This window comes from Lissotriton vulgaris (assembly GCF_964263255.1).
Source record: "Lissotriton vulgaris chromosome 8 unlocalized genomic scaffold, aLisVul1.2 SUPER_8_unloc_1, whole genome shotgun sequence".
Taxonomy (NCBI): domain Eukaryota; kingdom Metazoa; phylum Chordata; class Amphibia; order Caudata; family Salamandridae; genus Lissotriton; species Lissotriton vulgaris.
This window is the reverse complement of record NW_028240615.1, coordinates 7,703,685-7,718,943: the sequence shown is the minus strand read 5'-3', so window position 1 is coordinate 7,718,943 and position 15,259 is coordinate 7,703,685. Positions and strand designations below refer to the sequence as shown.

Here is a 15,259-nt window from a genome sequence, read left to right as displayed (position 1 = left end):
TGGCGGTCAGAGCAAGCACCTGATAAAAGACACCTCATTTACCTATTGCTTTGTCTAAAATGTATTACAATAAACTTACTTGAGAAATCACCTTGGAAAACGTCTTTCTTTCAAGTTTCTAAAGCATTATTGTTCTGTTAATCTAAATGTAGTCCACCTATCACAAGGCAATAATGCTGTTATATATGATATCTTATTAATCTGTATTTTTCCTTCCTTACATTTTACAATGGCCAGACATTGAAGGCTTGTCTTTGAACCAGGTGTCAGGTAAATTACACATAGTCTTATGATTGGACTCTTTTGGACAGATTGTTAAGCTCTCGATGTTGATAGACCTTTCATTGCCAGAAAAGGTATTGTTTTATATGACCAGACAAAAAATGTTTTGCAGCTTCTATATTTTATCCTAGCATTCACCATTGTAGCAGACTCTGTAGGGCCGATTCACAGAACTAATCTGAGACAAAATCCTAAACTTACTGCTTTTGGTATTTACAGAAGGCACTTACGATTTTTGGTATTCACAGAATGCACTTACAACTCCTAACTTTACATCCGCACTCTGGTCGGAATTTCCGCATCCGGACTGTACTCTCCGCACTCGGAGCGTACTCTCTGCACTCGGAGCGTACTCTCTGCACTCGGAGCGTACTCTCTGCACTCGGAGCGTACTCTCTGCACTCGGAGCGTACTCTCTGCACTCGGACCGTACTCGGACCGTACTCTCCGCACTCGGACCGTACTCTCCGGCTAGGGCCGTACTCTCGGGCTCAAGCCCCAATCTCCGGTTGGGGCTGGATAAAGTGTAATCAATCTGTCCGATTGCAATTTTTACAAAAAGGAACATGAGGAATGTGTGATGAATGGTAGAGAAGGTCATGAAAAACAGTTTGGGCAGGGAAAGTGTACGGCCAGACACTACATCATAACCCAGAAAAGTTTTCTCCTTTGCATCATGGTGCATGCAGTGCACAATTTGTGCTCCCCTCAGTGGTGACTGTGCAGTCAACACTGTTATGTTATTTAATTCTATTAAAATTAATGTTGATCCTTTACACTATTTAAAACGTTCATTATGTTGCTGATGTCATCAGCCAGGTAGTGATCCTTTCACACAAACACTATCCATGCTGTCATCTAATTCCTGTAGCACAACTTTGGCACAAATAGGATAACGTAGGCATTATCTGTGCATTTTTAATTTCACAGAGGCAAAACCCATGCACTTTTATGCAATCACCAAGCCACTACCCCTGCACTTATGCAATCACCAATGCTCTACCCATGTACTCATGCAATCACCCAGGGACCTCCTGTTGAACTCATTCATTCAACTATAATACTACTTCTGCACTCATTCATTCAGTGATACACTACACATGCACTCATTGAATGACCCAGGCATTTCTGTTGCAGTCATCCTTTTACTCAGGCACTACCCATGTACTCATCTTAGCAACCAGACATTAGCCATGCACTAATAAAGTTACTCAGGGACTACCTATGCCCCCTTCCAATCACTTAGACAGTACCCCTGCACTTATGCAATCACCCAGGTACTGCCCATGTACTTAAGCAATCACTCAGGGATTATTCTTCCACTCAAACATTCACTGAGGCGCTAACCATGCACTCATCCAATAACCCATGCATTAACCTTGCATTCTTGCAATCCGGCCCATTGATTACACTTTATCCCGCCCAAGCCAGAGATTACAGATCAAGCCGGAGAGTATGATCTGGGTGCGGAGAGTATGGTCCGGGTGCGGAGAGTACGCTCCGAGTGTGGAGAGTACGGTCCGGGTGTGGAAATTCCGGCCCGAGTGCGGACGTAAAGTTAGAAGTCATAAGTGCATTCTGTGAATACCAAAAATTGTAGATTATCATGGGTCATCTATTTGAGAGATAGCGCAAGGGAGATTAGCAGTGTATCCAATCCTTTATACTGGATCGCTATCCTCTATACTGGATGGAATTGCATAGTCCGTAGCACTGCTTCAAGATTAAAAAGCACTTTCAAGACAAGCCATAGAAGAAGGAACCCCAGGACACCAGCTGCAAACAACCTCAGCCAGCACAGTTAGGGACCAGTAGCCCATCTATCCTGGGGCCCTACCAACGGGGTCTGACATTTTCGTGACAGGAGGTTTAGATTAAATTAACAATGCAGATGATGATTATCCTGCCTTGTTGCTCCCTGAACTCTCTATGCCTTTTTTCAAGTTTGATTTTGGAATAATATTGGACCAGCAATGGGCTACTGAACCTGACGGCTACAGGAATTTCAAGAGCCTGTTTTCCCTACAGAGAAAGAGAAGTTCTACTGCCTAAACTACATGTGCTGCATATTCTAGATGATGGCTCAGGGCTGGCTATAATAAATATAGTATAACCTGTAAGGGGACTTGTGATCTGCTGTGACATCATCTTTGGGGGGGGGGGGTACTTATTCATCACAGCTGTGGTTTCAAGTATTAATTTGGCATCCATGTTAAACCATTATGTGTTGTTTTTCTTTGATGCTGGAGGTTTAACAGTAAAGAAGTTACAATCTTGGCATTTGCACCTTTAATAGAATCTAAACCTTCTGTCATATAAGTGAAGAACCTTTTGATTGTAATGACATAGAGAAGAGCTTCTTGAGCAGCCTTCATCTACATTTATTTGCACGTGTTTAGGCTGTTTTACAAGCCATAGGAATGAGAATGTTTTTAATTTGTTGACCAATTGCCTATTTGTAATCCTGCAGTGTATTGTGTATATTGTGGGGGGTTTTCTTATGATGTGATCTTTTGTGATTTTAGGAAAAAGTCAAACTGGTTTTCGGAGAGAAGTATCTTGATGCAGTGTATTCCATTCCAGTCAAGCAGCGAGCCCCGTTGTATGGAGCTATTCTTACTCATGGAGCTGGGGGAGATATGAATTCAAAACATTTGGCGTCTCTTGCATCATACCTGGCAGCTCATGGGATTCTGTGTCTCAGATTCACCTGTAAAGGACCCAACCTAGTTTATAGAACAAAAGCGTATAAAGTAGCATTGGTAAGATAATTTATTTACATGGTTTTAATTGGATTTATGATGTCATTTCAATCAGACATTGGTAAAGATTATTTACAATAGTCTACTAAGAATATTTCCCAGAGCAATATACCTACTCATCCAGGTTTACCAACTAGATAGTTATTGATTTTATGTGACTGTTGCTGCTTTGCTTGGGGGAAGAGGCAGGGGCAAGATGTCCATTACTCCTGCATGTTGCATTTTAAAATGACAACATGCAGAGCTCTGAAGTTTCCGAGTTCTTCCCCTAAATAGAAGATCGATTGTGTTTTTTATTAGCATTACTTGTAGCCCAAATGTACAATGGGATAACAAGGCTTCAAGAACCAGAACGTAGCGGGGAAAACTGTATACAAGGCTGTCTGAGCCTTTGATCCAGTTAAAGACCTTGTTCAGGCCCCAGTATCAATAACATTTGAAAAAGACACACTTATTCAGTAGAAGCTTTTGTATTCTTTTATTTTCTGTGGGTTTTAAAATCCTTACAGAAACTGGCATCAAACCATCCGGGGCCAGGAGAAGTAGGGTTAGTGACCGGGCACGAAAAAAGCACCATGTTTTTTTGGGATACGCCTAAAAGCCTCTAGAATTGATGAGTCAGTGAAGGTGGGATCTAGACAAGTGTCAAAATCCTGAGCACAGCTACAAAAGAGTACTTAAACAATCAGGTTCAACCATTGCCCACCTGATACGCCTACCTTGATCAGAGAGGAAAAGAGTGCGAGGAGGCTCTTGAATTCGAGATGGGATAGGCTTCCGCTAAAACATGATAATTTGCGACAGGGAGGTGGTCGCTTAAAGCATTATGAGAAATATTAAAAGAAGACATCAACAGAAAGAGAGAAGCTGAGACAAAAATCAAATCTATAATAGAAGAACAGCCCCTATCAGTAAACGTGGGGAGAATATGATGATTTGAAGCATAGATCAACTTATCCAGCGTAAAAACCAAATTATTTCCACTTAGAATTTTATTTAGCTCAGAGCCTTCTCTTATATGTGCCATGTGTAGCCCCTAGTGGATCCTACATAAAGGCTTTGTCATGTGCCTATCAAGGGGGCTCTCACAGAGGTGAATATATTAAAATCTCCTACAGTAATTAGGCTTGGAGAACCACCCCCATTAACGGTTAAAGATTCAATAAAGGTACCCAGAAGGAATATATTGGATGTAATTTGGGGACCAGAAATAGCATTGTAAAAGTGCGAGAGATAAAGCACATTGGAACCCAGGAATGGCCGTCTTAATGCCTGAAGTACAGAAGAGCCAGAAGGTAAAACATTAACATGAGCTTCAACTGCCCAATACAATGTGAATGACTAAACTCCCTGCAGCCTTTCCAGAGTGTGGGGCAATTGCTGGAACAAAATAAGTCTTAAATACCCTGAAGGAAAAAACGGTTTAATGTTTCCTGGAGGCAATTAACAATACATTCTCTGATAAAAGCATGCCAATTCGAGTCACTGAATTTTCAAACAAGTCTGGCAATGTTCCAGCTAAGTAAGTTCAGATTATTATTTTGACATCCAGCAGAGTAGAAAAACCTACTTGCCCACTCGCTATGGCAAGTCAGATTTTATTGATAGAGCTATTTCTATCACCTTTTTCTTCCTTCTGGCTGAGTGAACTTAAGATGGAACAACAGGTGTTTTGTTCTTTCGGAAAGTAAACAAGCAAAAAGTTATGTTTTTATCTTGACACATTTGCCATCTATTCAAGGAGAGAGGTCAAATGTCAGTTTGTCTTTTTACTAATTGTTACTCTCTCCAGGAAAATGGTGTTTACTTTTATTTTTCTAATTACAGTTAGAGGTTTTTGCCAATTGAGCTGGCTGACAACCATTGTGAAACAAACGGCTGTAAGGTGTTTTTTTTTAACACACATTTAAACAGTTTGTAAATGAATAGTGCAAGTATTTAAAAATATATCAGGTGTTCAAAAATAAAATAAAATTGTAATTCAGAAATGTAATGTAGACAAAGATTTAAATAGGAGCAAAACAATCACAACACTTTACTTGGTGATGTGCAAATTGCAAATATTTGCAGAAACTCGATTTCCAAACATTGTACACTATGCAGTTTTATCAGTAAAACCATGTCAGGAAGAAATGTTGTGGCCATTTCAATGGAAATTCTGCTGATTGCATATAAGGGTGCTCTCAGTTCATACTTCAGGTATCTATTTAGTAACAGTGATAGTTTTTAACCACATCCGTGCGGTACGATTTACCGCCGGGTGCTGAGCCCTAATGGAAACAGGCGTGGTCATGAAGGAACGGTTCCGTCATGAGCACAGCTCAACTGATGCTCATGACGGAACCGTTCCGTCATGAGCATCGAAGGGGTTAAACATGACTTGAGAAATATTCCTGCCTCGATGACAATGTGGTTAATGAACTGAGAGGCAAGTCAACGGTCATGCATATCCTATATTTGGCTAGATTAGAATTATATGTGGAGCAAAAGTTTAGTCTATTAAATCAAACAAAAGTGTTTTTTGTACTACAGACATGCTGAACCCGCGTATTTGAAGGTGCTCTCATATACAACTCAGTGAATTAAAATATTTGCCCAGGATCACATAACTTGAAACCAGTTTATGGGTCAAGAGCAATATAATTAAGTTGATTAGATTATTTTAGTTACTAGACCTGCAAGTCTATACCATTTTTTTTTTATATGCCTGCCCTCCGTGGGGAACCGGGAACTGCTACAAGAGAAACCGACCAAGTTCACCAGATGAATTTAATGAGCCAGTCAATCGCAGGAATCCAGGGTACTCCGAGGGGTAAAATGGTTCACAGTCTCCAAAGAAGAAGTACCTGAGAAATTCATGGGTGGCTGAGGCCCTGATGTCTCGCTGGAGCCTGTGAGGCCACACCCACATCTCTGGCCTGTAAAAAAGAAAAGCCAGATGGGATGGCTTGAATAAAGAATGGAAGGCTGCATCTCTGTGCGCTGATTGCCGCCAGAACATGCTCAGCATCCTGAGGTCGATTTAAAGTTCACCACCACCGAATTCCCATCATAAGCTTGAGCAGCCTTCCCCAACCAACTAACTCCGTTCGTAAATGTGTGGGCCAAGATTAGAGTGAAGGCCGAACCAATGAGTCTAGCAACACAAAAAGATGATGGAGGGAATGCTTAACATTGTCAAACATTCACCCCCAGTCTCAGATCTGGGTTAAGTCCATCTGTTTTTTTGCTCACCATGCCACCCCTCTTTGGACCCAGCGTATGCAAATCAGTCTTGACCCGGATACCCATGGGAACAGTCCAGCCTGAACTCCCAGGCCAGGTCCTCTATGGACCGGAAAACAAGCATCCTGGGAGTGGTGTCGGGGTATCACCCCTCATCAGCCAGGCTAGCTTGAATCCAGTGGATAGCGAGCACGGTTCCCCTTGCTTTTTAACTGGGCAAAAGATTTGCTTATCCCACGTGACAAGGGGGGCCATTTCCCAGCTCCACTACATTCGGTGTAGCTACCGGAGGCAAGTCACAACCACGCTCTTAGTAGTTGTGGAGCTACTCCAACAACCGCAGGAGGGTCAGCATCCTCATAACTATTGCCCCATTTACACACTGTAAGGAGCTGGTGCCAGTAGGATGTACAGATGGATTCACTGCTTGTCTATTAGGCAGAGGAGGATCGGGGCAGTGTAAGCCAGTATGGGTACTGACCATGTTGTAACGCCCGGATCCCGATTAGTAGAAGGAAGCGTCAAGTGAAGATGAAACTTAAAGGATTTGCTGACCTCATCAGCAAGCTTGTGAAGTCTCTGCTTGATTGGGGCCAGGCGGTCATTTATAACAACGGCTAATTTAGACATTAAGGTTGACCGAGCTAGAACATCATTAAAATCCGGATAGTTTCCTGTTAGAGGAGGCAGGCTGCCCACCCTGGAACCATGCCTGGTCTTCGGGTCAGGTGCCTAGACTTACATTTGCTTTTAGCAGCAGGAGTACAATTGCTTGGAGACAGCTGGGCCCCAATGGCAGAAGTAGTGACAGAGGTCTCCCCTCATCCAAAGGGCCTACAGAAGCCCTCAGAGCGTCAATGCTACCGACAATAAGTAATGCTGATTGCATAGTTGTGATTTGTGCATGATCCAGGGACATAAAATGCTCTGCCCAAGCAATTTCCTTTGAGATAACACCCACAGCTCTAGCTAAAAGAGTGTCGATAGTCGTATCTGTAGGGCCAGACCTAGAATCAGGGTTTACCACCTACTACTTCTTCCCCATGGTATTATCACAGGACTCCACAGCCAGCGGGCTAAGATTACTGCCAAGGCACACTAGTGAACTGAAACCCATGGCAGTGCTGAGGCGAGAACACTTTCTAGTGATGCAAGGCTGAGCAAGGATCGAGCTGAGCCACTGTCTGAAGCCTTACAAAAAATTGGTTTGTGTTCTTATTAAGCAGAGAAGAGGCTGGTCCACGTGAACAAAGTACATTAAAGAATGCATCTCCTGCTGTTATTTCTATAAATTGTGTGTACAACCAGGGTAAATCTTCTGTATCAACTGATCAAATGAACACACAATCTCTTACAAATGCGTATGTAATTTTTTTTAATATACATACAATATACTTTTTTGAAACAAATGTGAGAGAATATTGCTTTAATTTCTAACCAATACCATTCTCCCATGCTTCAAACACAAGTAAAAGCAACATTTAGAGTCTTTACCAGTAAGAGAATGGTGAGTGGAAATGGAGGGGGAAAAAGCATTATCCGCAATTGTAAACTGCAACCTTTTCACAATAAATTCATCTATTTAACACACTATGCCTGGTAGGTTTTGTATACCCAAATTACATTTTGGAAAACAGGAAAAATTGTGCCAACAGCCCAGCAGTTGATATGCTGCATGGGGCTATGGCTGGGTTATGATCTGAACGAATTCTACCCCACTACTACTGCCTTGTTTCAAGGGTGTGGATGCATTGTATTCTAGGACCTCTCTTCATAGTTTATTGGAATTGAAAAACCTTGTGCTGATTGTGCGGCTGGGAGTGATGCATCTGGAGGGGAGGAAAAACTAGGGTCTTACGTTGCTCTTTTTACAGTGTTACCGCTTCAGAAGAAAAAGGGGTGTGACACAGTGGAAAGGGGCCAGCAGAGAGAAGAAAAAAAGGGAGCCTTGAAAATGACTTAAGTTTAATGGAAAATCTTTCAACAATACTTATGGAGTAGTCGTGAGAGGAGTCACCTGTGTCTTTTGGGCACAAATTGTGAGAAATAATTAAATGTCAGCAAAAAGTGCCACGAATTATTAAGGAATATTCGTCCTTGTTCATATAACGTTGGTTTTAATTACTTGCATACATTGTCCTCCTCTGATATCTGTGTCACTGTAGAAAACTTTTTAAGGGGTCCATCATGATTAGAAAGCGTTATGAGTGAAATTGGCATAGGATCATCAGGATGTAACTTTGTTATTCCAATTGTCTTTCCAAAACAATTCTTTTTAATTGTCTTTGTTTAAATTTTATGATTTTTGTTAACATTTCTTTGTGGATGTTTTATGAATTGTGAATATTTTATTGTGAAACTTTTATGGTTCTCTGAACTTGACACGAACGTGAAATGCTGTACAGCCACCTTGTGCCGGGAGTACGTACCTTGCTGGAGTATTTCATATGAAGTAGAACTAAAAAAAAAGTATTGATTATTACATAGGGTTTACATAGCAGATCTTTATATAAAAAAAAGTGTCTGGACACTGTGGTGAGTGCACCTTGTTTACAAGTGTATCTTTGCTCAGAAAGATTTCTTTGAGGTTGATGTGGGTTAAAAAATTTAATATGCGCTTTGTCTGCAAATGAGATACAACAGCATCCTGTACCTATTCTACCTCTATTGGGCCTACTTGTAGTTTGCCAGATAAGCCTAAGAGGGAGTTCTTTTCAGTCACTGGTGCAGATGCTGGGACAGTGTTTGTCTATGAAGTCTTCTTCATCTAACAAAGGCATGATGGAAAATGTACTTTCATGGATCCATACCATAATGTACAAGCCAGTAATTTATTATAAGTGTAAACTAAATATGTTATGGCAATTAGATCACAACTGTCTCAATTCAGTCTGAGCGATGTGGAGTGCCGTGGATTGCATTTTACTGGGATTGTTTACAATCATGTTTCTGGTGACCTAATCTGCAATCATGCAAAGTTTAGTTTAGTTCCACAGATAGGCCTTTAATGGGAATGTTTACACACCTTGTCCCTAGTGGCCTGATCTGAGATCATGGGAAGTGTGGTTCAGGCTAAGCAAAATAGGAACTAGAGTCAGTCTTAAAAATAAATGGCATGAGAACTTTCAATTCATTAGGAAAAATGTAAAGTTCCTGAATTTTCATGAAAATGGCATCTGTTGAACATTTGAAGTGTTTTCTTGGGTGACCTGAGCTCGGCTGATTGGAGTACAGGTCAAACTGGACAACCTACAGGGCTAGGGTCATGTACTTACAAGTAAAAAAAACACTCTTAAGAAGATTCAGCATATTAGTTCAATTGATGGAATTGGAAAATTCCTATGTTCTTTATTTCAGAAAGTTCATTCATACCCGAGTTAATGGTATCAAATTTGATTATCATAAGTTGTTAAGTAGCAGTTGGTCTATACCTCCTCCTCTATGGTTGGATTGTACTATATCCAACACTGTCCATTGGATTTTGTTCTAATTATGGGGCGATTCAATAAAGTGTTTAATCAAAGCTACCATGGTAATTTGCATCAAATGCAGGATTCTTGCTGGCTAACCCTCTTTCTCATTTCTTGATTAGTTTTTCCTATGTTCAGTGTGTTGCAAGGGCATAGTACCTCATATGTGACATTCTTGCTTTTGCAATTCGAAAACTTCTTCTGTATATCCTTCTTGCTAATGTGTTGAAATTCTCTGCCCTTTATAGTTTGGGAACATCCACCATTTATGATGCTCTTAAACAGATTTCAGATTTCATGGGCTCCGGGTGTGGGAGATAGGTTCTGTGTAGGTACTCACTGATGGTCTTTGATACTATTTCTCTTTGTTATTTATAGTGAAGTTTGGTAGAGCAATAGAGACGTTTTCAAAGTGGATTTAATATGTCAATTTTGGTTCTTGAACTTTTTTTTAACTGATTCAGTGAAGGACTGAAGCTAGTGACACACACCATGGCCTGTTGTTTTTCTTGATCTTTTATCAAGTATAATCGTAAATGGTGAACCTGGCTTTTTTCATGCATGTTTCAATAGTTTTGTCAGATATCCATTCTCGAGCAGTTTTTCTTACAGACGTTCTGAATGTATGAAACACCTTTCTTTACTTGAGCAATTTTTATGGATCATCAAAAAGTGGGCCTAAGTTAAGTTGTCTGCCAAACTTCTTGGGTGGAAACTATCCTACCATGGCAGATTGTTCCCTACAGTCAATTTCGTATACAGTGTGATTACTAGGTGCCTGTGTTCTGCGTTTACTGAAACATCTAGGACTTTGATTTTTGTATGGTCAGTGGTCATGTTAATATTGATATCTGGAGACGTCATTCAGCCAATGTGTGAATTGCTGTACAGTTCATTTGAGTTTGCAGTCCATATACAGAATATATATTTACATTGGTACTAAATTGTTAGAATATAAGCAACTGGATTATTGTTGAAAATTAATTCTTCAAATTCTACCACATAGAGAATTGCCATCACCGGTGTGAAGGGAAATCATTGCACTACTCTTGGTTTGTAAGTAGTAGTTACCATCAAATTGGAAAAAATCACTGTCAGTGCAATCTTGGCCAAGGTTGGAATAAATTCAATGGTATTTGGTGAGGTCTTTCTCTTTTGTTTCAAATCTTTTTTATTTTCGAAATAGATCACACAACACAGGACCAGGAAGTCTCAGCGTTAAGCCTACAACCCTATCCAGGGCCGTCCGCGTGTTTGGATAGGAATTGCAATTCGCTAATACTCTATGTAAGAGGTGAAATGATACACAGCATTATGCCTACAACCCACAAGGGGCCGGCCGCGTTCTGTAATGCATATAATAGCATAGGCTGGTCCCGTGTGGAGGGTAGACCCCTAGTGCCCACCCTTACAACAGACAGGCAACGTGCCCGGATTCAACAATCGACCCAACAGGGCCCAGGAACCCACAGATCAGTGGAAGAAGAGAAAGAAAAGGATAGACAATAAGAAATGGGCGAAGGAGAGGTGGAGGGACAGGGAGAGCAAGAACAGTGTGCATCGGGGTTGAGAGAACAGGGCATGAAGGTCAACCCTATGTCGGTCATGATGGGATCACAATGCAGGAGAGCAGCTATGGAATCAATCTGCTTGGATCCGAAGGAATAACAGCATCCATGAAAAGGTGCAGCGTTCTCAATTTGGTGGGCATATGGCGGGCATGCTCAACCGTGCATAGGTGTTTAATTAAAGGGTGCCAAACTGCCTTAAAGCTTGTGTCGCGCGCCTGCAATCGCGCTGTGAAGAGCTCCATGGTGACAACATGCCATAAACGCACAAACCATGCAGCGATTAGAGGGGTCTCGGATTTCTTCCAATACAGAGCAATAAGCTGCTTGGCGGCTCCTAACATTTGAAGCGCCAAAATCCAATCTGTCCTGGTGAGCGCTTTCGGGCCAGCAGGCTTAATGCCTAGTAAGACCACACTGGGGACCTCAGGCAAAGGGAACCCCAGCACCCCCTTGATGTGGCTGAGGACCTCCTTCCAGAGTATAGTCAGCAGCGGGCTGGCCCACCAGATGCGAATGAAGTCCCCCGTCGCAGATCGGCATCTCCAACACAAGGGGGATGATGAGGGGAACATCTTGTGGAGGCGTTGGGGTAGTACCACTGAGTCATGAGCTTATAAGCGTTTTCCCGTTGTGGAATGCTACAGTACACTTTGGGAATGTCTCGCCACAGCCTGCTCCACTGCGCAAGAGAAATATACGCATCTGACGTTTCCTGTCATCGGCGTTGTTTGGGGTGAGAAGGCGGCGTCTGTGGATGTTGCAAAATCTGGTAAATTCGGGATATAAGCCCCTTTGACTCAATGGGATGCCGGGCCAAGTGCTCAAAGGGAGTGAAGGCCCGCGTAGCTGCCTGATGCATGCCCTCCGCAGACACCCAATGTCTCAGCTGGGCATATTGTAGCCCTGCCGTCGACGGTACTCAGAACTCTTCCCTACATTGGGCAAAGGATTTAAGCGCACCACCCTCGAACAAGTCAGTTATCACCCGGCAGTCCCCTTGCAACCATTTGGCAAAGGCCCGCGTGTGATATGCCGGTGGGAAGGACGGGTTCCCCTCTATCGGGGTATGCGGCGAAGGAAAGGTCGTGAGGCCTCTGCGTACGGCTACTTTATACCAAATATCCAGAACCGTTTTAGTGGGTATCGCAACATAGGCACTCTTATAGTGCGCCGCCCGATGATGCCAGGCAACATCCCAGATAGTTCGCCCCGTCACGGCCCGGTCCATATGCAGCCATCCCTTCTCACTCTTTGTTGCCACCCACTCCACTAAGTACCGAAGATGTGCTGCCAATAATAGTCCACTAAGTTGGGACATGCCAGCCCCCCCCTATCTCTTGGCGCCATCAAGAGCTTCTGCGAAAACCGGGGACGCTTCCCGCCCCAAATAAAGTTTGTGAGGTCGCGCTGGAGGCTGCGTATACAATGTAACGGAATGGGCGTGGGGAGGCATTGGAAAAGATATAAGATTTTGGGAAGGACCGGCATCTTGATGGCGTTGAGTCGGCCCAGCCATGATAGCATCAGGGGCCGCCACCGCCTCAGGTCCTCAAGTACTGACCTGCGACAGTTTTGCCAATTGGCTTGCGTCCACGTGTCAAGAGAGGGGTCACTTGGAGGCCAAGGGAGCAAATGGAGTGGGATGCTCATTGGTATGGGACCAGACTCTCCAGGAGGGGGACCTCGTCCTGCGGGATGGTAAGATTGAGAGCCCAGGATTTACTAGGATTAATTTTAAGGCCTGAGGCTCGTTCAAAAAGGCACAGCGCTGTATGGAGGGCCGGAAGGGACTCCCGGGGGCACGTTAAGGAGAGAATAAGATCATCCGCAAACAACGCTACCTTATTCTCACTTCCCCCATCCGGACGCCATGGATATCAGGCGCCTGGCGAATCATCTCTGCCAGCGGTTCCACCACAAGGGCAAATAACAAAGGCGAGAGTGGGCACCCCTGCCTGGTACCCCTATAAATGGTGAACGGTTCCGTGAGCCGGCCGTTGACCCGAATCCTAGCCTGTGGGGCAAGGTATGGTGCCATGATCTGGGTGATCATGCTCTGGCCTAATCCAATTTTACCTAAAACCGCTCGTAGGAAAGTCCAATCCACTCGATCAAACGCCTTCTCCGCGTCCAACGAAAGAAGGCAAGCCGGGATCCCCCAGTGATGCGGCTTTCCCACTAAATGCGCTATTTTGCGCACATTATCCGTCCCCTGCCTATTGCGGATAAAGCCAACCTGGTCTGGATCTACCAGGCCGGCATATAGGGGTCCAGACGCTTCGCTAAGAGTTTGGTGTAAATTTTGAGGTCGGTGTTTAGCAGGGCAATGGGGCGATACGACGCACACTGTGTGGGGTCCTTTCCTGGCTTTAAGATCAATGCTATCTCCGCCATACCCATATCCGGAGACGGTCCCTCATTGTCAGTAAAGGAGTTATACAGCCGTAGAGGATGTGGCCAAAGCTGGGACAGGAACATGCGATAGAAAGATAGAGGCAGACCATCCGGTCCCAGAGTCGTCCCAATGGGAAGATCCCTCATAGATGCTATTACCTCTTCTTGGGTGATGGGGCCTTCCAGGCATAGTGCGGGTGCAGTGTCGCCCCATGTAATTATTCAGAACACCTGCCACCACCTCCGGGGACGATGGTTCCTTCTGATATATTGTGGAGTAGTAGGTATGGAACACCTCGTGCTTGTCCCTCTCCAAGGAAACCTTCGTCCCGTCTGGACGCTGGACAGTCGCTATATGAGTCTTAGCTGCACACGCCCATAACCTCCTCGAAAGCAGCTTGCCCACCTTGTCCCCTCCCTCATAGTACTTCTGCTTCAAGGCTAGTAGTGATTTTTCGGCTCTGTTGGTGCGTAAAAGTCAGAGCTGCCCTCTAAGATTGGCAAGGCGCCTCCTAGACGCTAACGATGGGCCACCCTAATCCCTTCGCTCCTCTAATTTTATGTCTTTTGCCAGACCCGAGCCTTGCGGGCCTTGGCAATCGAAAGAGTGGTTATATGTCCTCGCAGGGTTGCCTTGAAGGCGTCCCACACCAAAGGGAAGGGTGTATCCGGGAGATTGTTAGTAGCGAAGTAGGAATCTATAGCAGTTCTGATGCTGTCTACATCTGCTGGGTCTCGGAGAATACCTGGTGGCAGGCGCCACCTCGATTCGCGGGTACAGGAAGCGGCCGGGTCTTGAAGGAGCAGCTCGACATGCGCATGATCTGATAGCGAGATATCAGACATGAAGGCTCCCAACATATCGCGCAGTAGGGCGTGGGAAACAAATAAATAATCAATCCGGGAGTACGAGCGGTGGGCGTGGGAATAGAACGAGTAGTCCCTCAAGTCCGGGTAGTGATAGCGCCACGCATCAAACAGTCCCAGGTCCGATATTTGAGTACGCAATGCGGAGGACATGGCCCCGGCGCCACTGAGCACGGCATCGCTACGGTCCACTGTCGGGTCCCAGACCAAATTAAAATCCCCCCTAGGATCAGCAAGAGGTATCCCCGCAGGACATGTTCTTTCAGAAGTGACTGGAGATACCGATCCTGCATCTGGTTGGGTGCATACAGATTACACAGAATGAGGGTGCGCCGTCCAATCGCCACACTTACCCTAAAAAAGAGCCCCTCCCCACTCCGAAGGGCCCGGCCCCCACTCCTGAAGGGCCCGGTCCCCCCCACCTGATGTCAGCCCTGCACAGTATTGCCACACGTGCTGACTTAGTGTCTGCCGCCGCCCAGAATTGGAGGGGGTATCTGGCGTGAGCCATGCGTCCTATATCAGCCTGCAAAAGGCGAGTTTCCTTCAAAAATATGATGTCTGGACTCTGTTGCAGGAGACATCACCACGTCTGGCGCCTCTTATTGGGGGAATTCAGGGCCTTGACGTTAAGCGTCAAAACCTTTAAAGGCCTAGGTATGTTAGCTGTCATGTTATGAGCCAGTCA

General features: G+C 44.3%; 1 protein-coding gene across 1 annotated transcript in view; it reads left to right on the top strand.

Moving 5' to 3' along the window:
- TEX30 (testis expressed 30) overlaps nucleotides 1-15,259 on the top strand; it is a 284,398-nt gene that overhangs the window by 63,216 nt on the left and 205,923 nt on the right. Inside the window, exon 2 of the mRNA XM_086947887.1 lies at nucleotides 2,808-3,044. Coding sequence (XP_086804013.1) covers nucleotides 2,808-3,044 — 237 coding nt within the window. The remainder of the gene's footprint in view (nucleotides 1-2,807; nucleotides 3,045-15,259) is intronic.